The following is a 27,915-nucleotide window of genomic DNA, read 5'->3' as shown; positions in this document are numbered from 1 at the left end:
AGAGACAGGTTCTCATTTACAGTGGCAACATGGGGAACATAGACTTGCTTATTGGTACAGTGAAGGTGCAAGATTAGGCTTGAACACTAGGGGGCATGATTAACTAAGGTTGCAAGCTCCAGTCAAAATGATAGCTGTGACTTAGATGAGCAATGTGTTTCTCATAGGTAGAGAGTCTATAAAAAGCCTATTATTTATTACTCAGAAATGGTAGAGTGGTTACAGTCATACACATGGGGGACAAACACTCACTGCTGTGCTATCAGCATGAAATCAAACATGGTCCTAATTAAGAAAATGGCTTTTCTGTTTTAGAAAAAAAAAAAAAAAAAAGATCTAATAAACAGTAATTCAGCTCAAGTCCAATGCGGCAGAATACCACTGCTGAGTGAAAACACATTGAGTAGGTAGTAAAATATTTTTAATTAAATATACAGTGGATCATAGAAGTACAAAATATTTGTTGCCTGTTATGTGATTGGAAAACTAATGGCACATAGTATCAAAAGTATTTCAAGAAGTACAATTCGAGAGAAAAAAAAAAAAACATACAAAAGAACTGAGTGTTTATAGTTGGCTCAGTGTTCGTAACTGTAGTGTTGAATCTAATATGAAGGTTACTCAATAACCTTAAAAAACAGGAAATAACTATATAGTGTTACCAGCTATACTTTACTATATACACATAATCACCTTACAGACCATAACAAAGGCTAAAAGATCTCACAGAAGTATACATTATTTACAACAAAGACGACACACAGTATTTATTATACACAGCGTTTTTTTTTTTGTTTGTTTTGTTTTTTTCAATAGCCTACCAACATGGCTTTTACAATTTAAACCAGCATGTTCCATGCAATACATTTACACAGAAAGAGACTTTTTAAGTGCTCATGACAAATATTCTAATCACGGGGCCTCACTAAATTCCAATGCTCATTACAATCATAATGATCATTCTAAAACTAGACCAGATGTGACCTGGACTGACTTTTTTTTTTACTGTGTGGTCTAGTACAATACTGGAGCAGTAATTAATTGTTCTGTATGAAAAGCACACAGTGTGAGACTCCAGTCTTGCTCCAACACTCTTACTTATTATTTTATGAATCTCTCATCAAGACTATCAAAGTGACTTATTTTTAAATAATTCATTATTCTAAACCTGATCAAATATGTAGTAATACTACAAGAAACTCAGTAAAAATTCTGTCAAATAAGTTTCTTTTAGTATTACGTTTTCTTTTTAAAAGATTTAGTGCTTGACCCCATATTGGTTTTATTTATTTCACTATTATTATTTTTGAATTTACTTAATTAAAAAAAGTCTCAAATTCATTATGTAAATGCAAGTGTTCTTACTTAGCAAAAATATAAAGGCACAAATAATTACACAGCAGAAATGTACCGCACAGTTCTTCTGATATTTAGAACTGCATTGACACCCCCTCAAAGTTACACTATCCTGTTAAAAGTCATGGGCACCCACAGCTAAAGCAGTGCAAAGTGGACAATCAGCATCATAATTCTGATTTCTGTATTTAAAAAAGTTACATAGCAACCTTGAGTGTTACTTCAAACATTTGGAGCTATTACACGTATTTCAACTAACAGAAAGTCACTAACCCTACCATTTTTCAAACTCATTATATGGCTGACAACATAGGATTTCCTCTTATGTTGATTTTTTTTTATTGTAAAACACCTGTGCAAAAAAATTACTTAAGCCTGTATTGATTTTAATTACTTACATCAATTTTCCAAATGACATGCATCTTTATTCATTAATTCTTTTCATTGATTGCTGTCATCAAGTCACTTTTTTCCATATGAAACAGATTTAGATTCTCTAGACAATCCTAAAATGACTTATGCCTTTGATATATGTGAGATTCTTCTTAGCACACTTTTCCATTTGAATGCATTACTAAGTGATGATGTTTGCTGCCATGGAAAACTTTGAAAGCACACTAAGAGGAGGGTGGAAATATTGCACAGCTAATAAAGATTAATCTTAAAACAACTAATTTACTAATAGTCTCGTTATTGCACTGCTTTGATCATGTCAACCATACACATGACTAATACCAACCTGTACCTTCAAGCAGTTAAGAATTACAGTAGCCAGTGAATAGCAGATACAATGATTTGAATAATTCTATTAAAATACATAGGTATACCTTAATACAAGTAATAGAAGTGTAACTTGCAGGTAAGATTGTATATCCTGAAATATGCGTGTGATCTTCACAATTGAATATTTTACACTGATGCAGTCTGGAAATGTAAAACATAGGCTTTGCTTGTGTGCACATGAATTTATATTAAATATATTGTTCATTGTGATTAACAGCATTCATTCATTTACAAGGGTGATTGTATAATGGGGATCCCATTGTTTATAAATGTACAGGTAGTGGACAAAAAAATGGAAACACCAAAGTAAAGTCACTTAATAGGGCGTTGGGCCACTATGGTATCCCACTCTGTGGAGTTCTCGGCGGACCGTTTTTGATAAAACTGGCTGCTCGCTCCCCAGGTTGAAATTTGCAGTCAACTGATCTGCAGTTGCTCGCCTGTTTTGCCTTGCACTGAAATAATGCACAGATATCACAATCCTGGAGTAGGCGCTTCCGCCCACTGTTGCCCTTTCCCTCGGAGTTCCATGCCGACATCACCTTAGACACCGTTGCTCGTGAAACATCAGCAAGTTGAGCTGTCTTGGTCACTGAAGCTCCTGCCAAACGCGCCCCAACAATCACCCCTCTTTCAAAGTCACTGAGGTCTCCTCTTGCAGCCATGCTAGCCATAATTATAGGCAACCAGGCCTGTCCAGCATTTTTATACATGACCCTAAGCATGCTTGGATGTTATTTGCTTAATTAATGCATGAGCCACACCTGTGTGGAAGCCCTTGCTTTCAATATACTTGGTGTCCCTCATTTACCCAGGTGTTTCCATTTTTTGTCCACTACCTGTATATGAAATGAACTCACAAAATATAGTGCTACAATTACCCCCCCCCCCCCCCCCCCCAAAAAAAATAAATGCACAATACAGAATAATATTAAATAATATTGAGAAACTCTTCTGACAGTAAACCTTGATTCAAATATGTATGGCCACCTTAACAGTGTTAACTTCTGTAATTTTTCATAGTGTTGTAAGATAAAGTAAATCCAGAAACTATTCAAATTGCACTGTACATTGCATTGATTTGCCATACAATCTGTATTTATCTTAAAACTGTCCTTTGGATAACCAACAATAACTATCTCAGTAATTGCCTGCCATCCTGTCTGAAAACTCGACTACATTATTGCTCATTTCACCTCTTTTTAAACATCTAAAACCTAGACAGCAAATGCAAAGTAGCAGGAATGAACATGAATGAATCCACCAATCGTCCCATAGTCAAAGTAATGTGCAAATTATAATTTTTGTATGAAGTGGCAAAATCTGGAGAAAAACCGGATGTCGTCCCAGATTCAAGACCATCATATTCAGCTATCCACAGATATGATAACATAAACATGCGAAATACCAAAATTACCGTTCGTTCAGGTGGAATTGTTTTTAATTACTTTGCCATATGGAATGTCAGGCTATACGCTAATGTCTTACATGGTCTTGAATTTCAGATTAAAGTTTTGTACTGGGATGTACAGAAGACATCTGCGAGGGATTGAAAGCGGACTGCGCGTTCAACGCGGTTAAAGGGTACATGAAGTCCCCGTAAGAAGCTCCGATGGGGTGCCTGTAGATCTGCGGTGGGTGAGCAGAAGAGGCAAGCAGTTGTCTTTGCATCATGAAGGAATGGATGGCCAATGGCGGCATCAGTGGCGAGATCACAGCCTGGTTTTTCAAGTACTGCAGAGGATGAGCGTAACCCGCTGGGATATGGGAGCCCAGGCTGTTGCACATGTCCTGAACCTGAGATACAAAGGCTCCAGGGTACAATCCTGGAAAGATAGGGGTAGGCAGGGAGTACTTATGGCTATCGTAAAGGTGGCTAGCATGCACAGCATGCAGAGACTCCAAGGATTTGCTTCCTTCAGTGTCGACAAGGTCGGGCGTTTTTGCTTTCCCCACAGTCTCTTTAACCAAATGCATCGGAGTTACAGCCTTGATCTTTTTCTCAGGAGGACTGCTCCCCAGGTCCTCCAGGCTTCTTTTCAGAGGTCGAGCAGCTCCAATGTTCTGCGGGCTACTTTTGGTGCGCAAAATTGGCCGGACTATTTCTTCCATCTTCCGCGTCGGGATGTTGTCTCCCTGTGCGTTGCGGGGTTTACCCGGTGCTCTGTGAAGCGGTTCAGTGGGTTTCTTGGGAGTCGATATGGTCATTGGAGGAACACGGCATGCCTTGGGGTTGCAGTTGAGGCTGGAGGCCTGGCTGCTGTTGATTTGAAAAAGTTGTGTGGTTTTACTATCCTGGTGGATGTGAGAGTGACAGATTCTGGATGCCAAGGGCTTGGATGAAAGCAGTTTGTGAGCAGAGGGCTTGGGTAGACTTAAGTCTGTGGGTTGGTCGTCTGAAGACATTTTAGCTGGAGACATCCTTTCTTTTTGATTTATAGTGGAAGAACAGCTTACACCAGTCTTATCTGGGTGTTTGTTTAGAGCAAAAGCTGGCGCCTTTTCGTAATCTCTATTGAACTGCATCTCTCTTCCCAGGTATTTGGACAACTGTTCCCTGTTAAGATGGTGCTCTGTTTGCCTGTAAAGGTTGTGCAGGTGGTGTGAGGAATAGAACTCTGCCAGGAAGCTGGGTACCTGGGAAGGGTGTACTGCCCTTTTCACTGTGTTTTTTTCCTTACTGTCATGGATGTCGGGTCTCAAACTGTAGGTCTTTCCAGGAGAACCAAATTGGTGGTTTGCGTTGGGAACAGACGAATCTGGCTTAACAGACAAGTCATGCTTGAAGACTTCCCTTAAGGGCCTCCTTTCATCTGGAGTTTGTATTTTAAAACTCTGTGCATGTTGGATTACGGATGGTCTGTTGATCATGACAATCTCTGAGCTGGAAACCTGTGAACCTTGCGATCCAGCTGACTCATCAACATTGAGGGCTTTCTTATTTACCAAAGGTGGGGGAGGACCGAATGAATAATTGTTTGGCAAGTTGGTACTGCTGACCTGAGACAGCATCTTCTTCTTGGCCAATGGAGACATGATGCCAGGGTTGCCCCTGGGGTACAAGACTGGTGAGTAGCTTAAACAAGCCTCATCCTTACTGGCCACCTCTTCTCTCTCAGTCAAGGTTTCTGCAATTGTGTGTCCTCTGGCGGGCTGTTTCAAAGCATGCATGCTCTTGTCCTGGTGGTTTGGAGTTTCTGAAGGGTCCACGTTCATGGGTATACTCTGCGTTTGGTCCTGCAGATTGCTGTGACTTAACAGCTGCGGAGAAGTCAAAGGCAGTGCACTGGCGGCTTTTTCCTGCAGTTCGTTGTTTAATTTGTCCAAGAGGCAGTGCATCTGTTGCTCTGGTTTAGTGTTTGTGAGGATGTCAGTTTCTGTCTGGAGTGGTGTGCTGCTGGTGGTTCTTTCTGAGGGGCCGTTCTCAGCCGATGCCAACGATGGGCTTGGAAGTGTAACAAGGGGCTGAATCTCTACCTTGATTGCATTCTTACTGGTGTAATTGTCCATGATCTCGCTTTTTACAGTAAACTGTGTTTCCTCTTCCTCCTCTTCCTCCTCCTCCTCTTCCTCCTCCTCTTCCACCTCCTCCTCTTCCTCTTCCTTCACCCCCTCCTCCTGTACCATGCTGCTCTGTTGCTTCTGGATTGCTGGTTTCTGTTCTGCCACCACCGGGCACTCCTCTGCAACTTCAGCCCCCTGCAAGAAGTAATTATTGTTAATTACTGAGTAAAGCCTTGTTTAACAGAGTACTTTTCATACGAATGCAAACAATTGATCTTGTTGTTTAAAGAAAATTCCATATCAATACCAATTGCTTAAGATGGATGTGTTTAACTATAACTGAACACAGAAGAGTGCTTTCATTTAATGAGAAACAAACTGGGAAAATTACTTGAAAACAGCAAACATCAAAGTAATCACTGTCATAAATCTAGCTATAATATAATACAACAATGCTTGACAGATGACTATTTGGTGTACTATGAAAGTTCAATAATAAAAAAAAAACAATGTATGTTTTGTGTGTTTAAATTCAACTCATTCTAAAAGAACGCCTCAGATGAATGACCTGGTTGTGTAAGTTCTTGCCAAACTGGTTTCTTGTATTGTTGAAACACACAAATTTGTTCAACAGACCAGGCTTTAAGTCCCTTTATCTTTTTTTTTAAGTGAAGGCAAGCATGTAAAGCCCTTGAAATGCATTTAATGTGATAGACATCTGTTTGTTCTCTGAAATATCCTTTGAATAAATTGAATACTGCTGCATTAAATGAAAGCCATGTTGTAGATATCTTAAATGTAAACACTGAGCTAATTTGTATGTTTAAAAAAAACAGTAACATTTTATTTTATTATTTTTTTTTTTTTTAACAATAAGCCATACACTGACAAGTGAGGCTGGGTATCAGTTTTTAATTTGCTAATGTTTTTTTTTTAATTATTATTTTAACATCAGATTTTCAGCCATACTAAAACAGTTGGGCTATATTTAAGCAAGTGTAAAGGCAAAAGGGAATAAATCTATTGAATTGTATAAAAAGTTAATTTAGTTCAAAATATGGCCTAGTGTCTTTCTAAAGTCTTGAGTGTTTTTGTTAAATCTGTCCTCTTTTAAAACTTTTATTTTTTTTTTAGAAAAAAGCAGTAAAAACAAATCACAGTGTTTACTGTGGGGGTAAGAATTACAAAAATATATACCTTTATTGTTCACATGTAAGTGTGATAATCAAAGCATATGGTTTTTCTGTATAGTTCTATAGTAATAAGGCTTGCATTCACAAATCACGCTATCCCATGCCATTATGTCGACAATGAACTCTGACTTCAGAGGTCACAGCAGAATTCCATGCATGGCAGTGCTGACTGACAGTCCTTTTCAAGTCTGTTGTCATTCTAAAGCAACATGCTGAGGTACAACACTGTCTCAAAGACGACATCATTGTCTGGTGACTGAACTGTCAAGATTATCATCCCTTCAAGAGGATCAGCTGGTCCTCTGAGTGCACTGAATCTGTTCACAATGTGAGGGAGCAGGGCAAGGGTCCAGCCTCACAACAAGTTAAAATGACCTCAAAAGTATCACTTCTTGGCAGAAAAGTCACTGTGTGCGTCATGAGCTCCATTTTCTCAGAAAGACAAAAGCATTCATGAGCTATAGTAATACTTGTGTGGGTTTTTCTTTACTTCCTTCATTTTAAGATGTGAACCTTACAGTGGCCTAGGGATTTCAGCAACTACATTCAAACAAGTTTCATAACTGCAATTGCTAAGCAATATTTAGAAGATTGAAACTTGTTTCGTTGATTTTTGTGACCACTGCAATATTTTAGAATACTTTTCATTTATCTTGCCTGCATGGAGATTCTTTTTGTTTCAAATACTATTATCATTATTTTACAATGTACTATCAATGCTCTCAAGGGCCTTAATAACAGAAACATACCAGAAGATGAACAGGAAAACTATTTAGTAGGTCATCTTTGTTTCAATACCACAAACTTTCTGGTATTATCTATACCAGGGGTTCCCAAACTGTGGGACTATGGGGCGACCACAGCACTGACAAGGCCAGGGGGTTCATTAGTTGACATGACTATTATAAAACTTTACCATCTATGGTACATTTATAATGCCGCTCACAGTAAGCGCCATTATACATGAAAAGGAGGATACTGTAAGGAACACAAAGACCCCTTTCCATCGGTGGGGGTCCTCCTGTAAAGTTTGAGAACCCCACTTCTCATTCTCTTCCTTTTTTGGTAACTCATGAATGAACTGATGAAATATAATGTTGTTGCGCTTGTTGTCAAATTACTTTGGGCTCCAGACACCTGCTAGCTTGTGGGGCGATTGCCTCATGAGAAAAGTCGGGTTTTAGAGCTTCTTGATTCATTCATTTTATAGATACAATGATACCCACTTTGGTACTGCATTAGGAGGTCACCAGGGTATCAGTGGTTATAGAAAACAGACCACTCACAGAAGTGTCCCAAGTTAAAATACAATTATTTCAAGGATTTCAACTGTTAACAGGCTTTCCTTTTTTTTCAATGTTTTATTTCTTCATGTTTTATGTAATCTTTGTGCAATGAAAATAAATCTGTTGCGCTGTACAGCATGTGTTGTTTTCTTTTTTTTCTCTATTTGTACTTGACTCGAAATGGAAAGACATGGATTTTGGGGATAAAAATAGCGCATGCGGTTTATGTAAGACCAACATATGGCATCACTTCACTTTCCACATAAAAGCTGATCAGATTTGATATAAAGCACTTCCACAGAGACCACAAGCTCGCACAAGAATAAATATTGTTGATAATAATAAATCTGGCATCATATTTTCTCAAGCTTTAAGGAAACTTAATGGCATCATCCATAACTCAACCAAAGCAACAAAACATGTTTTTCTTTCAAAGTGCTAATGTTTGGAATAGCTGCAACAGTCATTAAACATTATGCTTTGTTTAACTTACTGCACTTTGCATTTTATATATTTCCATCATGGTAAAATAATGAATTTAAAAAACAGCTGTTCCTGCCAGCACTGTTTCCAAAGGATGAAGTCCATAAGAAACACCTAAGATATGTATCTCATACTATTCTGTCAATGAGTGGTCCCTCACATGACTGACTGATTTGCTAAACAAACACCATCCTTGACATGTATCCTGTAACGCACAGATATTCAAGTCCGTTCCAGGATGCAAGGGAAGATAGTGGGCGCTCAGTTGGTAGGTGTTTGTGTTTCGTCTAGTCTATAGGCCATTCTGGAGAACAGATGCTGCTGCACTTTTCCACCTCCAACTCCCCTGAAGGAATCAGAGGTAGTAATCATTGAGGAACTTTCACATATTACAATTTAACCCCCTTACATTCAGCAAATCAGTCCTGGCTGCTCTTGGGGGCCCTACACCCTAGTCACAGTGTTTTAGCAAATCCCTTATACAAGTTGTCCATAGTCATTCTGCATGTAATTTTGCAGTACACCTTAGTTTTACTTTTATTATGCATGTACTGTGGCTTCCAGTATGCTTTACCAGGCGTATCTGTCATTTGCTGTGCTTGCCTGCGTTTTCCCATGCTTCCACTTTACTTTTAGTTGGTTATAACTTATTTTTGGTTCAGCCCCATGTAAATTAAAGCATCAGTAGCTTACCGCCGAGGTTTCCATAGCTTTTGGCGGAATGTCTTTTGCCTTCTTTGGCTTTTGGCTTTGTTCAGATTTCATGTGCTTTGGCGTGGCCAATTTTGCTTTGCTCCCCCCCTCCTGGGGCCCGCTCTCCGGTTTTCGAGGTTTCACAGGTGGCAGGGGCTTATCCTCCTCCCCAGTGACAAATCTCTCATATGGCAGGATGAGTCTGGAAGGAGACAGAAAGCAGCAGGTGAAACAGCTGGACACACTGAAAGACAGAGGTGGGTTAATGCAAGACAGATCCATTTAAATCAAGTTTAAATCCTTGGTTTCTTTTTATTACACTCTTCGGTTGTTCTACTTTATCAGAAGGCAGACCTTGCTGGCAGTTCAGTTTGTTTTTCTCTTCACCACAGGTAGTAGTTGATTCATGCTTTGCGAGCCATTTACTCGTTCTTCAGCTACTATTGTACCTCCAGCAATAGGTAGTTGTAAACAATACCTTTCAACTGTTATGTACTAGAAAACACACAGAAATAATAAAGGACTACACTTTTAATTCCTTCACAAACAGTGATAACATTTTGCAAGAATATTCTGAGAACTTGTTTAAAATGATTTGTAAAACAGGACCCTGCACCTTTAAGCTTGAGCTTAACATTCCCACACAGACTAGTAGATAATAGTCATAACTTTATTTCCAGACAAGACATCATAGCCCACTAATTGTCTAGACCAAAAACTAAAAGCACCTTTTCCCATTCCCCTAATTCTATACACAATTTTATGCTATTAAATCATATCTGGTTTACTTCAATGGCTCACCTTCCCTGAACCAGAGCACAACAACAATCTGATGAATTCATGTAGCACATATTAGCCTGTTCTTTAAATTAATCACAATACACTGCAACCGAACATGAACACTGCATTCTCTAGTGAAAGGAGATCACAGTAAAGTGTTTGTTATAATGCCATCAAGGGCGTATGTTTTCAATGGCATACACAAAAACTCTTCACATCACTGAACAATGAACAGACGGGGGTATCTAAAAAGCCCATGGTCTAATTAAAAGTATTTTCTGTCGCAGCGCAGTCAATGATATAAACCCTCTGTCCTACTGGAACCTGCACAGACTGCATCTTATTCAAATCACCTTTGTGTACACCCTTGATAAGCACAAATCCCTGATTCCCAAGCACAACAGGAAATGAAGAACACATTTTGAATTATGTAATATGTATATTATATGACAACCTGATACCCCTTTTGTAAGTGAAATGGATATCTTGCACTGTAATCACAGTTTCTACTCCAGTAGCTTTACGTTTTTAGAATGTGCTTTTGTGTGATTAATGAGTCACTATGGGAATAATGTTAAGCATGGAGAATTATAAATATTAACTCTGCTACAGGAGGCATAGTCAAAACACATTTATCAGAATTGAGTCAGGGCATAAAAAAATGTGACTAAAATATAATTGTCAAACCATATGCATGAAAAACTGAACCTTATTAAAAATGCAAATGAAGTAGTCTGCATGCAGAATATCTTATTTGATTTAAAACTGTAATATACCGCAATCAGGTTTAATATTATGCCTGTTTGTTTACTATCCATCTGTGCTCTCCTTCCTCAGAAACCAGCCTTTGTTGGCTCTCCAGTTTGTTTTCACTCCTTGAATATAAAGCTTCTTTCCACCTTGAGGCCTAAACGAACAGACAGCATCCCTGTTATTATCTGTGGGGGTTGTGATCACATCACCAAGGCCTGTTGTAGCTCAGTATGTGATCTCATAAAAAAGGAGATTTTTTTGTAGTAATAATAAATGCTTTATAGGAAATGACTGCAAGTCATACACATAATAAATAGATAAATAAATACATAAATAAATAAATAATTCTAATGTAATTATTTCTCGATGTTAAAAATAAAACCCTTAAATATGTCACAGAATACTTAAATTAAATAGTACTGCTGAATCTCCGCCAGAGTGTATTTGTAGCATCACTGCAGGCAATTTTTTTTAGTTTTAGTTTTTTTTTTTCTGTTGCACTTTTGAAGTTATAATTATACTGTGACAGTCTCTGCCAAGATTTACTGAAAAATAATGTTTGTTTATTTATTTTTTTAAGGGGTAATAAATATGGCCTTGCCAGGTGGCTCAGGTCTTACAGGCAGAGACAGTAAAATAGATAAATAAATCAAAAATACATTTTCAGTACAGTTAGATAAGATGGGTGCTGTACTGTAGCTAAACACATTCTATCCTGGGTCTGTGCCTTATAAAACATATTAGCAAGTCATAATAATGTTTATTTTATGTAACAGTGTTAAGAATATTAGTGTGACTGTGAACTGTAATTTACAATTTGGAGCCAGAAATAAGTCCTCTTCCACTCCACTGCATTTCTCTGTTGTTCTTAATGCTGTGATCACAAAGTCGTCCCTGGTCCCCTGGTATTAAGCTCAGACTCCCTTAAATGAGCCTGCTCCGGCAAGGTTTTGTGCAAAGAGGCGTGAATTAAAACTATGCTGGCTACAATCTGGCAGCGAGCCAGTAATGAAGCTAAGCAAGAGCCCACAGGGAACATTCATCTTCAGATCCCATTACCAAAAAGGAGTTTAAACATGTTACAGCTGCTAAAACTGGAAAACGCTCCCCTCTTTCTCTCTATGCAGACAAATCAAAATAGCACGCAGCTGCCAAATACCTGATTCCCACTGTAATGTTTCAGTTAATGTTTACATATTGAAATAATAATAATGCACACAAAGACTTACCCTGTTCACAACTATTCTGATGAAATCTGAAAAAACGAAATGCAAGCGTGATTTTTAGGAAACCTGTGAGGAGTAGCAGCCTCTTGGTGGTGCTGTCTTAGCGTTTAACGACCGTCTCATTTGGAACAATTTAATAGCCGGTTTTACCTTTTGACCTCTCTTTCTTGAATTAGTTTGGAAGTTTAATACAGAAGTTGTCAAGTATGTCAAAATTCCTACTCTGCTTTTTTCTTTTTTCTTTATTCAGTAGTAGAACTAATATTCAAAGCCAATTCCTATTCCAATTCTTTTTTTTTTTTTTTTCACATTAGACTAAAAAACAAGTATGGTAATTAATTTCTGTATTGTGTTTGGATTCCTTTCTGAAAAGGGGCTTTTAAGAGTTGGGTCTGCTAGAATTTCATTTTTGTTATTTTTTTTTTGCAGCTGGCAGAAAGACTGCAGTACAACTACATTTAATACAGCTGGTCAAAGGCATGGTGCCAGAACCAGGAACTCTGGAATTAAACGTTACTTATATGAGTGAGGGGAGAGGGTGGGAGAAATGGGACGGTGCTAAGGCATGACTAAGGTAAAATAGAATACAAATCACAAGACTGTCTTCTTTTAAGGTGTCTTTGTAATGCTATTCAACCACTTTGATTGCCTGTGTTTGATGGTAACACATAACATTCTCTGCAATAATCATTTTTGTGAAAAAAATACTTTTTTTTTTTCAAAGGAAGTCGTATATGTGTATCCTCTCTTATCAGTTGTGTGAAAAAGCAAAACATTTTGGTAAACAGAACCCTTAATATGAGATTCCTGTTTTTGAAATTGTAATACTGCAGTAGTGGAACTGACTGTAATTAACAGCTTAAAAAGTTATTTAAAACGCTAACAATATATTTTCAGATCGAACATCATATGGGTGTTTTATAATATATGACATCATATGGGTGTTTTATAATATATGAATATAAAAAATAAAAACAGATACTTCAAACAGCCAACATTCAGAAACAGCACAGCTCGTTTAAGTGTGCCAATGTAATAATTATAATAATTACTGAGTATCCACAGAAGAAAATACCAGATTGTTCTGTATATAAAGGGGGTGATGTAAGTATAGGTGCAGTGCAAATAATTGCGGATGCAAAATTCAAATTGCATTGTGGCCAGACAATTATTTTGCACTGCGCCCTATGTAAGCTTAAGAGCAATGCAAATTACTCAACACGCACAAATAATGATCCGCAATTATGATAATGAGGGTCTCAATGAGTGCATCGGTCTATTTAGCGGCCGCACTTGCAGAGTTAGGAGTACAGAGAGCAGTAGTCACTGTATGACGTTTGTGGAGCACGAAAATACAAAGCAAAAAAAATATGTCAGAAGAAGGGCAGCAAAGTCCTCTTGGCGCACGAAAAAAAAAAAAAAAGTTTTCTGAGAAGGAGCTAAGAGTCCTCACTGCTGAAGTCACTCAGCATGAAACTGAGTTGTTTGGAAAAGTCTCAGCCTGACATCCAGAAATTTGCCTAGCACTCTGGAAAAGGTGGATTGCTCTATCCCTCCAGACATTCCAACTGTGGTCTGAAAGGAACCAGTGGCTAAGTAGTGCAGAGAACACAGCACTTTCACATGTGCAGGGATAGCGGTCCCTAGACGGCTCAACCCTCAAGCCAGCTATTAGGTCTAGGATGACCTGCGGAATGAGATGATAACGCTTTAGCACCGCATCCTCTGGCATCCCAAACAAAATGACCCTGGGATTGAATATGCGGGGTCTTCTTCATCTTGCCCTCCTCAACACGAGCCAAGTCTCACCACATCAGGAAGTGTACCACAGCAGCCATCCTGTGTGTGCTTTTATACAGCTCTTAGTCACTCGCTTCTACAATGGTTTGCACCTTGTAAGAAGAGGTGTTAAGTTTCTGGAGGGTCAGTAATTGCCAAAGTGCAAGGCAAAATCCTTACATCACATTATAATGCTTGCACCCTCTTAGTATCCAGATCCTGCCTAATTCCATGCTCTTTTCTTCATTTGATTGCATTGCAATATAATTTTAATGTATTAATGATGGCAAAGTGCAAATTTGATAGCGGGTGCAGAACGCAAGATGAACACCTTTCTTTACCGACTGGTAAAATCAGACTTTACGGCTGATAAACACGATTTACGGCCACATTATGGGGGTTTTGCACCCGCAAATCACTTTGCGTGTATCCTTACATCACCCCCAAAATACATTATTAACATGGTGATGCCAGGATGTCAAATGCTGACATTTAATGGGCTAATTTATTTACCTGCATTAGCCTTGTACTACCTAATATTATCTTAGGTAAGGTAGTCCAGGATTAGTGCTTACCAGGGTCTGTGAAACCAGTCGTCCACAATCTACATGTTCGTCTATCATTCGTTACTGTTGGATCTATGCGCAACCAATGGCTCTGCTTCTGGTGTAAACGCTGTACCTTTGTTTACTCAGAGGGGGCTGGAATTACAGTGGCACACCTCTAGTAACTTCATTTGCTTTGGACAGTAAGCCTGGTAAATAATGATCCACACAGAAATAATTATACAGCATCATACAGAACACATATAATAAGATATTAATGAACAGGTAGTAAACACATTCTGAACGGATTTAAAAGTTTAAGAACAAATATATTTAATTGGCCATTTATATTACATTAAAGTAAAGGTTATTTTCATACACAGTCTGAATGTCATTTGAAACTGACAAAGTAATTAGCATTGTTATAACACATAAGGCCTAATGTAGGGGCTTTTCCATCGAAACCTTGTATAATTACTCAGATGTGTAAAGTTGATAAATTAAGGAACCTGCAATCTGAGTCTCGCTTGTACAGTTTTTCCATCATAGGATGTGTGTATTTATTTGCCACTACTAGGACCTACATTTCTTCCTCATACAGTGTCAGATACAGCTGCAAGGGATACCATTTAACAGTGTTGACCTTAATATATTAGTCAAAATATTAAGTCAAACTATGGACATTAAAAATATGTAAAATCAAGCACATGAATTTGTATTTGTGCGAATAGTGCTTCAATTGTAATTATGGTGCTGCTATCATTATATGGGCAGTTTAGATACTGTCTAAACATGTTTTTGTATAAGCAACATACATACTTAATAGCTCCAATAAGTACGCTCTGAAATTTGTTCTCTGACAATAAATACTTTAGGTTGTAAAACAGATATCTGCAGATATAATTCAGAGCAACGTAAAGTCAAATGTCAGCAACCAAATTCTTGTAAGAGCTGGACTTGTGCCAGTCATTCCAAACATAAAGCTTTATGATGAAAAATGTTAATCGTTAGCACATGAATGTTTTTTTTTTTCTCATAAAGATTAGTTTATTACTAGACATGGGGGGCTTTGTGAACAAAAATAAAGCATCCCTGAGGGCATAATATCAGGGGTATTTCATCCCTGGTCAAATGGTTTCTAAACATGACGTAAAAAACATATGTATATGAAAAGATGTTAATTTTGGCAGTGAAACAGTTATTTATTACTGGGCAGCACCTGTAATGGAACGTTATTGAGGGAATCATAGAATACGGCTGTGTACCAACTGGTAGGACACTATCTGAAAGCGCGTTGTCTGCATCATTGACATGGCCAGAGGTTAAAACAATGTGGAAGTGAAACGGTTAATCGTTTAACTGAAAAACACCAGTAATGGAACTAAGAATATCAAATAATAGAGCTGTATCAAGGTCACCAACATATTTAGCATGCAGCGTTTACATAACCCTGCAATTATGAAGTCTCTATCTAAAAAGGCTTTGAAATGGTTGATTTTTCTTGGGCGATACCCACATCTAACTCATTGTATGAAGCCCATACCTCTGAGCGTTAGGTCCTAATCAACCGGGAACTCACAGAGATGCTTAAATAGTAACACAAAAAGGTGACACCAATCAGACAGAAACAAATCTCATTGCAACTTCGACATTCAATATTCCTCAGTGCTAGACTCGTATATCAAAGTGGAACACAAGGAATGCATTATTCAATTGTTTTAAGTGGTAAGGGAGTTACTGCAGTGCTGCAATATGGTGAAAAAAGGAGCATGTATTAAAATTCTTCTGTGTACATCCTATCTGTGCAGACCAGTCCGCTGGGACTGCATAATAACATTCATGCTATGTCTACTTCCTTCAGAGCTGCTAAGACTAACCATATATAACATCCATTTCCATAATAAGTATTCTGAACACAGCTCTTTATATAATCGTACTAAACAAAACAGAATAATTATAAAAATGCTGCTTTATTAATGCTGCATATATATTGAGCCCAGACACACACGCAATGCTGTAACCCAGAAAAGAAAAACTAGAACAGAAATAACAGTGTCGCTACAAAGATTGATTTCTCCTATATACTGGTATATAGCTATACACATAGCTATTCAAAACGAATATGTGAACCTTTTTGTTTATGAGTGTTTACAAGTGTTTTGTTTAAATCGGTAAATGGCTTAGTCGTCTGATTTTAGTTAGGTTCAAGAAAACAGTTTAGTTAGTACTCCGTGTGAGTTAGGTTTTTGTTTTGTTTGGTTTTCAGTTCTTTTATTTCTGTAATTAATAACAATTGCATGAAAGTGCTTTAAAAACTTTAAATCTTGTGTCTGGGTCTGTTTCAAAGGGTCTACAAAAAAAAAAAAAAAAAAAAATATATATATATATATATATATATATATATATATATATATATATATATATATATATATATATATATAATTTTTAGACTCACTGTGGTCCGACTTTGAACTGCTGACCCTCGGTACTACAGGCAGACACACTACATATTCGGGGGGGTTGTAGTCATGTCATATGCACACATACAATGTGCCTATTCGGCCAATATTTTATAAATTTTGTATAAAATATTAGCACCTGGATAAATATTAATTCTATCACAAAAACACTTTCAACCCTTGTGAACTAGGCCTTTCTGCCACAGGGTTTTAAATGGAATGTACGAACTGACGTCTGATAACAAATAAATACATAACATGTTTACCTGTACAGAATAATGTTTCTCTCTTACTTTTTGTGAGGTAGAGGGGTTGGAAAATGCGGTCAAAGGTAACCAAAATGTACATTTTTTGCCAGCTTCAGGCAGTTCTTACCACGTGCGGCACAAGCTCATTTTTTTGCACACGACACCTACACTGGAACCAGACTCTTCAACACATGTGGTGTATGCATCACCAACCACAAAGAGAGGAAATTCCTCTCCAAAAATGGAACTACTGTAATACTGTACTATAAGCATCTACAACACTATACATAACATTTATTTATACAAGCACTCCTTTTCTAGAAGGATAGTGAATACAAAAAAGTCAAAAGCAAGGAAGCAGTTTGATTTGATAAAGCAGGCTTGCAAATGTAACATTTTGCAATATCTGTGATAGCGATCTAGGCAGCCAGGTCTTGTTTAGGTAGATTAAACTTTCCGTTTACAGGGCCTCATAATAAAAACACAACCGGTTCATGAGCCTGTGATTGTTTATTAACAACAGTACTAACTGCAACTGAACCGCTGAGGAAGTGGCGAGAAAAACAGGCTCTATAAATACATTTGGTTATTTGTGTAAATACAATCTCTATATAGTTATATACCGGTATATAGGACCCAACATGTTTTTTTAACCTTGTATGGTGAAGCTTTGTTCTTCTATGGGAAACACTTTTTTTTCGAGATTTCACACACGGAAAGCACACACATTCTCAATATTATTTAATAGCGGCCTTGCAAAAAAATGTCTTATTTAGCATTTTGAAGAAACTTGTCTTGCTATCTACTCTTTATAATTATTGAAATACTTATTTTTCTGCCACAGCCTTTATTCAGGGGTAGAAAATTCCCAAAATCTCAACATCCCCAGTTGGGCATGTAGCTCTAAATTTGACATGCCCAACACAAAATTTTACACGCCCAAGTGTGAAACTGAAAAACACTTTTCTGCTGCTGGTGATTCCACATCGATAGAGGACTTCTGGACTGCATGTCCTGCTGTGTGTCAACAGTGTGTCTTGTGCTAACAGTCTAACATCCAATGTTCCACTGAGATCTTGCTGTGGTCGTCTGCCTCCCTTTTGTTTACCGCGGAACGCTACACTACTTTAAATTACTTTACGATTTCAGCTTGAGTGCCTTTAAGATGACACTGGCTGCAACTCTATTGTCGTTTTTTATACACAAATAAGCTTACTTGATTTGAAAAACGTCATGAACGATACAAGCAACGTCTTACACTACTTTGGTTTGATTAAATGAGTAGTACATAACAAAATATGAAAGCTGAACATTAATTTCAACAAAGAACAACGACAAATTTTTAATGAAAAAAATAGATTGTAGCCCTACTTCAATAGGAACACTGGCCTGCTATATTATATTAAACCAAAACAATAAAAAATAATAACAATCTGGTTCTCTTGCCTTTTTCAATGAATATAATTTAATTAATAGAGAATAAAAGCATACTAAGATAACAACTACCTAGCCTAAATTTAATTAATTGTTTTTGTAATCTACCAGCAGCTTCTGTTGCATACATATCGCTGATAATAGTGCAGACCGTGGGTCAAACCAATGTTCATGCACAGGGACGCAATACTTGAAGACAGATGCTGGCTGGAAGTGATGTAGGTAAAAAAAGAAAAAGTGATGTGGGAGCAAATACGGAAGTTTATAAATCTGTAATAAAGTAATCGCTTGCTTTTGTTTTAGGGCTTTGAAAAATTGTAGGTACCCGACTCAGGCATGTAAGCAATTTTTTGACATGCCCCACCGAAATTTGTACATGCCTGGGCATGTCGGCCAATATAATTTTTGAACACTGCTTTATTTATTATTTTGTTTTTTAGTCTTCCTTGTTTTAAGGGTGGGAGGCTGGTACTTTGAACTATCCTGCCTTTACTTAATGTCTAGTAACAAGGCAGTTACCCTAACTGTATATATGCTTTTTGTATCACCAGTACAACTGTGTACAAAAAAAATAAGAAATCACTCACTCATCACAATTTAAGATAAGTGATTCACTAGATACATATTTGTGATGTATAGTTTTCTGAAAAAAAGTAGCCACTCAGGCCACTTATACACTAAATATTTTGGTATCCTAGAAGAGAAAATTATCCGCTAAACTTCTCTCTTGGTATTTTGGTATCCCTAATTGTCTCTCTTTTTAAAATGAAAGCAAGGTAGGTAAGGTTTATGGAATTACTTTGTTAGCAACAACCACTTTAAGCAGGCAATGAAATGTCAATTTTATATCCAACTCAAAGAGGAAGTTAATTTAGTCACAGTCTTCTGTTTTATCAGCACAAACCCAGTACTGTATGCATTTCATTTTGCACGCACAATATGATCTCTACCCTGCCTAACTATTTCAAAAGATCTTCCCTTTTGTAGATTGGTTACAACTGCCTCGTTCCTATACCTCAGCTGGGTTTTTATTTAGGTGAATAGGTAATGAGTGGTTTCTAAACTGTCCATTTCTGTTTAAATTACTGCTAAGCAGAAGTAAAGTGAGGCGACAATGTGGCTACAATAGTGAATCACTTTGAGACTGCTGTTCAGCAGGGGTTTTTTAATGCAAAACGAGTGTTAAAACAAACAATGTGATGCCTGTTACTGAACTGAGGCTGCTGCAGAACTAGTGCCTGGGGCTACCTGCTGAGCTGGAGAGAGAAAACCAAAACAAAATTTTAATGATCCCTTTTGGTTGGTTCTAATTAAGATAATAATTACACAGGTCCTGCAAAGATTATTTTTAATAATACAAACTGTTGAATATAAAACAAACAAACAAAATAAATAAAATAAAACAGTGATCTTTGTCAAAAGGCTGCATTAGCATTAGCACTCTCAATGGCTTTGTCAAGAAGTTGACCTTTGAACTAATCCCAATTCGCACAGTTTAACAGGGCTATAAAGGAATGCCAAGCTACAGCTTTTGTCATGTCTGGCTTTTAGACCTAAAATTACCTCATCGATCCCCAAAGGCTAAAACCCATTAAGACTTGAACAGGAAACTTAAATTATTAAAGGTGTTGAAAAATATGCTGCAAGTGCAGTGTTCTTGTGTATAATAATGTTCTGTATAATGCGCTTTTCACACTTTTGTAGACACGTTTTTACAGTTTGATTTAGTTGCTGTTGGTGCCAATTTAATAAGCAGTTTAAACAATCTGTATAAAGTAAAACGCTTCTACCCTCCTCGCCGAGACCCCAGGAACTTTTTTTTTTTATGCCATGCAAACACAAGGCCTGAAAGATGCTTGAACACCATACCACTATAAATTAGCCTTCTGTGAATATGTAACAGCATCAACTATCATGTTATTAACAGCATAAATTTCCAAAACTTAGTCCAAAAAACTCAGATTTTAACTGCAAATTAGGAAAGAATAGCAACAGGATACAAAGGCGTACCACTGGTTTAGAAACCAGTGCGACACAATATAGGGAACTTAATTTCTGTTTTACAACAATACAATTGCTGTGGTACAAAATGAAGAGGGGTTGTTACCGTATGAAACTGTTTTTAGAAAAATCGGTCTTCATCCAGTAAGTTCAAAACAGGGATCCTTCAGGGACCCCAGGATAGGTGACATTTCCTACCATAGCATCACTCTCTGTGTAAAAGCTGCATACTCCTAACAGTCTTTTCATTTTCATTTAGAGTAGGAGGCTAAAAATCCTAAGTAGAAGGCAGTGGGGGTATGAGGGTCCTCCCCCACCGAAAACAAATTTCAGGGTTTTGCAGGGGTCTAAAACTGCATATTCTGGGCCTAAATATGTGCCTTAATAGGGATCCAAAATTCAAAATAAGTGTATAACTTTGTTCTTTTTATATGATTTTAGGCACCCAGATATAAAGATTTAAAGAGCAAGTCAAAGTTGTATATGTGTCTATGAAAAGTAACTACAAAATAATTTATTTATATTATAATTTTAAAACCACAGACTTGTACACAGCACACAGTAAATTTCAAAGTAAAGTCCACATATTTATGTAAACTGTTCGGTTTTACAATCATTTATTACTTTTATACAAAAAACAAAACAAATATAAGACCATTTTAAGTTTGTAAAAATATTCATGGAACCAACCAGTCCTTACATTTATTTTTAGTCTTCCAAGATTCTGAGTATACATACTTTCCCATGTGGCCGTTTCTCATTAACTACCGAGTCCGAGAATGCGATTTCACAAACTGTTGATTTTAAAGTTTTCAGAAGTTTGTTTTTGTTGCATTTTCTGTAAACATTTAATGCAATTTCTACAGTAAGTTGTATTTTTTTTTTTTTTTTTAATATTTTTTCATTTCTGTTGACTGTTGCTTGGTTAAAATAAATACCAATAACAATAAATAATGTTTTGGCATTTACTTAAACAACATTTGAAAGTAAAAGTCCAGTACATAAATATCAATAATAGGTATATGAAATTGAAGAACACGGAAATTACTTATCAAATGGAAAAGAGTAATGCTGAAATGGAAAATCACTTTGGTCTACAAATTACATTTATATACACAAATGGTTTGGGATATTTCTTATTCATTACAGATTAGCACAAACCGACATACCACTTCCTTAGGAGATTAGCATGAGCTACTATAGGAAATCTGGAGCAGCTTCCCTTTTTGGCTGGTGCTTGCAGTCTGCCACAAAACACTGCAATACACGACTTACTAGCTTTAATTGGTATTAAAGTACGACTACTTACTGTAGAAATCACATTAATGTTTATGTAGGACCTTGGAAAAGGGTAAAAGTTATTAACGTAGATTATACACACTCTTTAAGACTTTGAATGTACTGTTGTAGCTCATTTTTGCCAGAACGTGTCGCCACGAGAGGCACTCAACGATGATACAGCTGGTGAGTGCGTAGGAGTAAAAAGTTTCAAAGTAAAAGCAAATTCAGAGTTAATGCATTCATTAATGCCTGCTTTTTTATACTGTGTATCTGTGTCAGCATCCTAAGGCCTGGACACACCAGCGCTTCTTGTCTCGTCGCGTCGTTTCGCTTATTTTTTTGGCACCAAGTGTCACACCAGCGCATCTATACCCAAGCGTCAATTCCCTTTCCCGTGTAAAGAAAAGTACTTTCTAGCATTACATTTAGCGCGAAAATATCCTCCACACCCCTCCCACTGTTGCTCTTCCCTAATATACAAAGAAAATACGGTTGTGTTTTGGGAAGACATGGAAGGCGTGACATCAACAGAAAAGGAGCAAGAAGAGATTCGTACTGTACATATGATTGAACATACATTTCCATTTGACTTGAACTTCTAAAAAAGGGGATTTACATAGTCTTCTAAAAATAACGAACCTCTTTAATCATCTTTAGTACTGTGTCTATTTAAACATAGATAGATAATCACAGTATGTGTTTATGTGTATACCTGCGTGTTTGCGTGGATATACTTTTTATCTGTATATACATTTTGTTTGTAAACAGTCAATAATATACCACAGTTTTACAGCAACTGATTATGCAGCAAACAATCTGACCTGTACATCTTGTAGCTCATATAGTGATATTTTTTGTTTAATAAAAGACTGAATCAGCAAAACTAAGCACATAAAAATAAAATAATCAACAGTCATATTCATTAATTGCGCAATGTAAACATCGTTTCCTGAACTAATTGTACATGTTTGGTTTCAGATTGATCTAAGTCACTGCATAAGACATTTTACAATGCTATAACATATACTCACTGTATTTCGTACACTTCAAGTAAAAAAGACAATCTTACATAGAAAACGTAGGTTGTTTGTTTTAAAAAAAAAATTGAATCTAATTTCATAACTCTGCTGTACGATTACTGACTCAGTTATATGATTGTACAGTTCAGCCTTCATCACCAACATCACTTGTAAGCTCAAAAATGATTGGTCCATCGCGATTCACGGTGTCCATGGAAACATAACTCCGGAAACAAAATGCCCCCAGAAATGGAATGTTTTACTCTAATAAAAAAAAAAAAAAAAAATGTTTTACTTGAGTTACATACGTAATGAATTGTGGAAATTGCTGCTATTTTACTGGAAGAAAATAAACATTTTGAATAGTATTCACTGGAACATACAAGCATTTTTTTTTTTCTTTTTGAAATAACTATTTCAGGCGGCTCATCTGGCAAAGTAGACAGCAATTTAGCCGCCGGCTGGAAATGAGAAGGCTGCAAACATATTCTCTATGTAAGTGAAAAAACATTGAATCTCCAGTACCTAAAAGCAGACCGCAAGTGTACTCTTGAGAACATACTTTGTGAGGACTATGAAGTAGCCCAACACAAGCTCAGTCAAAATACCTGGTGAACAATGGCAATTCTAGTCTGATTTTCTACAGTCATCATCTGTGGGGTATGTACCACTTTTACACTTGGTTCTTTAATTGGAAACATAACTAAAGAAGCAGAGCCTAAACTTCGTAGCCATTAAAGTACTTTTTTTATATTATTGGCTGTTTATTGAGAAATGCAGCTATTTTAATATCAAACAAGGCAATTTATTTAAAACAGTACTACAGTAGATTATGCAGACCAATTTGCATGACATGCTGTAGGCACTATTAAAAACCACCTAACAACAGTCTCTTGATGAGAAAAATGTAGAATTTTTGTATTACTAATCATCTGCAAATCAAGGTATTAAAACCGTGCATGTGACATTTGGCCAAAGGCACCGCGTGGATGTCAAACACTGACAGCACAGACAGCTTTACAAGCCAAATTAGGCTTGAATTTGATGAAGATTTAAGTCTGTTTAAATTAAAGCAAATCACAGAGACCAGTTCAGGCAGTGGGAACATACATGAATTTTCATTAGTTTGAAAACCAAATGCCAAGCAAAAGATTGAATAATAAAAAAAAATATGGTAATAAGCACACCGCAATTAAATCAGTTCTTGGAAACATAACCCTGTTTCATATGTACAAACTTACAACAACAAAAAATATGTGTTTAATCAAATTGGCATATTCACAAGCAGCCGCAAGACATGTTAGAAACATGAATAATTGCTTGTTTCAAATTTAGGCCATCTGTTTTACCAGAAAACAAAAAAATCCATATTGATATTAAGAATTGATGTGCCTTCTAAGCAGTGTTTTGTTATTTATGGGCCCTCACTGGAAGCTAGTGCAGGAAGGAAAGGTTAAATAAAGCAGTTGTTCTTGTTAGTTTAAAACGTTCTACATTATTATTTTTTTTGTTTGGCCTTCGCACTTGATTCAAAATAGGACCCCTATGAGTCCAAGCTGTGAAATTTAAAATGTTCAGATTTAAAAATGTAGTTAAATATTTTAATATTCATTTAAAATACTAATTATAATACAAGCAGGAGGTATATTAAACCCTGTACCCATTAAACTACCTACAAAGCAAAGCTAAAAGTCAATTGAATTACTGAGTTGTTTTATAGCTGTGGTCTGCATAGGCTTTATCAGTTGTTGTGACATATTAAACTGTGCAGCTATGGGAAAAATGCTCCCCACACAAATTCAAGATTGTTATAAATTACATTGTCTCAATGATTCTTTCATGTAATTAGGTAAGCCAAGAGACTACATGAAACAAAAACAATTTATATAACGAATACTGAGTACATTTTTATTGCGGTCTTCATCGCTGCAGAGATATTTTAAATAGTACATTTCTAGGACATTGTGCTTACAAAGCAAATGAAAAGATTACAGTATATAAATAAATAACAATGATTCCTCTAGAATTATCTACAGGACTGGCCTCTTTCAAAGTCACAGTGTGAAACGAGAGAGGAGAAAATGTGGCAGCCAGTTTAACTGTTAACTCAGCCTTATTACTGTGTAGGTCTATGACCTCTTTTTTGATACACAAGTTAAAGTAATGATTATCTAACCTTAATACCCAGTTATGCAAATATTGTTAGTACTGAATGCACACAGTAGACTACAAAAAGCAAAACCCATATAAAGCATTATGCCTCTTTCTAAAGTTTAATGTCAGGTAAAAGCATGATAAAACCCAAGAATGCAGCAGTGGGAAGCTGTTTGGTTTTTTTTGTGCCAGTTTAGGGCATTTTGAAATGTCAGCAACAATAGCGGCCTACAGTTGGTCAACTACAACTGTAAAAATATCCTGCGAACAAACACCAGGTGGCGCCCTTTTCTTTACAACTAAATAAAATATTCTGGGTAAACAACATATGGTGTAGTTTCAAATCATTTGGCACTGTATCACGTTTTAAACAGTAACTGAAGCTAACTCTTTGATCCGAAAAATTATATATATATATATATATATATATATATATATATATATATATATATATATATATATATCTATATATATATATATATATATATATATATATATATATATATATATATATATATATATATATATATCTATATATATATATATATATATATATATAGGAGAACGAAATGGTGACAATTACATAAACCTAAATGTAACATAAAGTCAACATAAGATTTAGTCTTATTTGGCCTAGAAAACAGAATTGATATTACCATGACCAAGATGTAGACCATTATTTTCCCTGTTGGGTTATATAATGTATTGTGAAGCTAGGGTTTGCCCTGAAATAGAACTATTTTAACGTTATAAATCTAAAACGGCTCAAAACAATGATCTGCTACTACACTTTCATTGTGTTTATTCCTTTCAGTATTGCGTGGAGTGATTAACACAATAGTTATTTCCAGAATGTATTTATATTTTTATTAGAGGATAATAAATATGCCATTTAAAGTATTCTTAATCATTTTGTAACATTTCTACTTTCAATGACACTTTAAATTAGCATTACTGTACTAAACTCTGAAACATCTGGATTTCTACTTCTATTAAACTACATTGTGCTATTTTGGCTGAGTTATCAAGAAAAAAAAAAAAAGTTCAGTTAAAAGCTACTTACAGGTATAAAACCAAACTGAGTGCTTAAAGAGCTGGAAACAATCGCTCACCTTACAATGGGCAACCTAAGATCTGAATGCAAGAGCATAAGAACTCCCGTAGGCAACCTCATCTTTCATTCTCGACGAAGTGCAAAGAACAGCTTAATTTACCAAGCAAATCCATATCATTAATTACATTTACAGTTGTGGTAGAACTAGGAGCATCAGAAGCTAATGAGTTTTCAATAAATAAGCATAAGGAATGAATGTGACGGTGTGACTGAGCGCAATCCAGACAAGATAGGGGGATATTGTACTAACGTTGGCTAAGTTTAAAGTGCCAAGCAATTCAAACTAGCTCAGAGAGTAGGACCAGAGGGCCCAAATTAAATGAAAAAGCATTACCCCCTGACGCCACCCCACAATTAAAACAAATGAAAAAGAGTTTAATAAAACACATATTGACTGCCGTTTTCTTTTCAATTTATAATGTTAACAGGGCAATAATTACCAAAACCGCAGCAGTTTTCCCACAAAAGCCTCAACTTTGAATGCAATAGTTGACCAGGTAGAGTTGAAACAGCTAAAAAAAATGTCTATAACAAAGGAGAGTTATTGTCACAGGACTAATGGTGTGCAAGAATGGCTTGTCCCTTTCTTCTCATTCCCAACTTTTCTCATGTACTGACTCACACCTTTTTGGTCAGGCATTGCACAAAAGAGAACATAAGATATATGGAATTAACATTTACATTCTTGGCCAGGGCTATATTACACAATTTAGGTGTCAATGCTGTTAAAAAACTAATTAACCAGAACTAAATCCATACCGTGCAGAATATCATACATAATAATCCATAAGTAGCCTTCCACAGCTCAGTTGTCAGGTTTGTGAAGAAATAAGGTTACTGTGGCCTAAATTCAATCACAGCATGTGGAATAACTTAGGAATTAAAGAGAAGGAGTAACACTATGATGAATATTGTTCTGAAACCCGATGCAACTGCTTGATAAACAATTCAAAGACATGTTTTCAGGTGAATCACCTCCTCAGGCCTTTATGAAAGTTTACTGTGGCCTACCATAGTAACACAGTGAAGCAGACAAATAACAAACAATAAATAGCAGATAAAAGTATGGACAACTGTAAAGAAAACACAGTTAACCAGAGTGAATGTGTTGTGTAACCACAGGCAAAATATAAATATGCTAAACTGATAAATTTAATGTGCACATTTAACATGGGAAACTTTCATCAGCGGTCTGAAGGTTTGTTTGAAAATTAGCCAGTTAGCCACGCGTGCCTTACCGCTCGTAATGTCTTCTTGTGCAAGTCGCAGCGCTTGTGCTTCCAGGGTTCCCGCCCAGTTCATCGTAAACATTTTTCCATTGTCGGCGGGCTGTTATCTGCAACAAGTGGCAGCAGAAATCAAGTGATTAGATATTATGGGGATCCAAATACAGGAAGCATCCTTATGATTTTATACAGAAATGTTTATTTGAATTCTTGATCCAGGGTAATAGCTACATAGTGGTGTGGCTTGAGATCACTTACAGGTAAGGAAAAAAACCCAAATGATATACATTAAAAAGTATCAGGTATAAATACTGAACAAAGCTCTTTTTTTACTTGAATTAGTTTTAAAACAGGCAGATTAAGCCTGGAAAGTATCCTCCATTGCGGAATATACCATGTATTAATTAGTGGTTTGCATTAACTGTGACACTCCTCAAACAATGCCACCTATCCTATTTAATGTTCACAGAACTATCTACTGTAGTCAGCAACAAAATAACTTGTGACTAAAATGACAAACGTTGTTATAAACTACACGCTATTGGGATGCTATTGGGGTTTGTTTAGTTTATACAGAATGTTTATAACTACTGTAATT

General features: G+C 36.4%; 1 protein-coding gene across 2 annotated transcripts in view; it reads right to left on the bottom strand.

Annotated features, from left to right (window-relative positions):
* Positions 1-3,031: 3,031 nt before the first annotated feature.
* The window catches only part of LOC117416275 (AT-rich interactive domain-containing protein 5B), an 85,317-nt gene continuing 60,433 nt past the window's right edge, over positions 3,032-27,915 (bottom strand). For both annotated transcript variants that reach the window (XM_059026496.1, XM_034922262.2), the window contains 3 exons: positions 27,330-27,427; positions 9,299-9,500; positions 3,032-5,838 (listed from right to left, as the gene is read on the bottom strand). In XM_059026496.1, the coding sequence (XP_058882479.1) occupies positions 3,646-5,838; positions 9,299-9,500; positions 27,330-27,427 (2,493 nt within the window). In that variant the 3' untranslated portion in view covers positions 3,032-3,645. The remainder of the gene's footprint in view (positions 5,839-9,298; positions 9,501-27,329; positions 27,428-27,915) is intronic.

Source organism: Acipenser ruthenus, chromosome 7 (genome assembly GCF_902713425.1).
Source record: "Acipenser ruthenus chromosome 7, fAciRut3.2 maternal haplotype, whole genome shotgun sequence".
Taxonomy (NCBI): domain Eukaryota; kingdom Metazoa; phylum Chordata; class Actinopteri; order Acipenseriformes; family Acipenseridae; genus Acipenser; species Acipenser ruthenus.
This window is presented reverse-complemented; position numbering and strand designations above follow the sequence as displayed.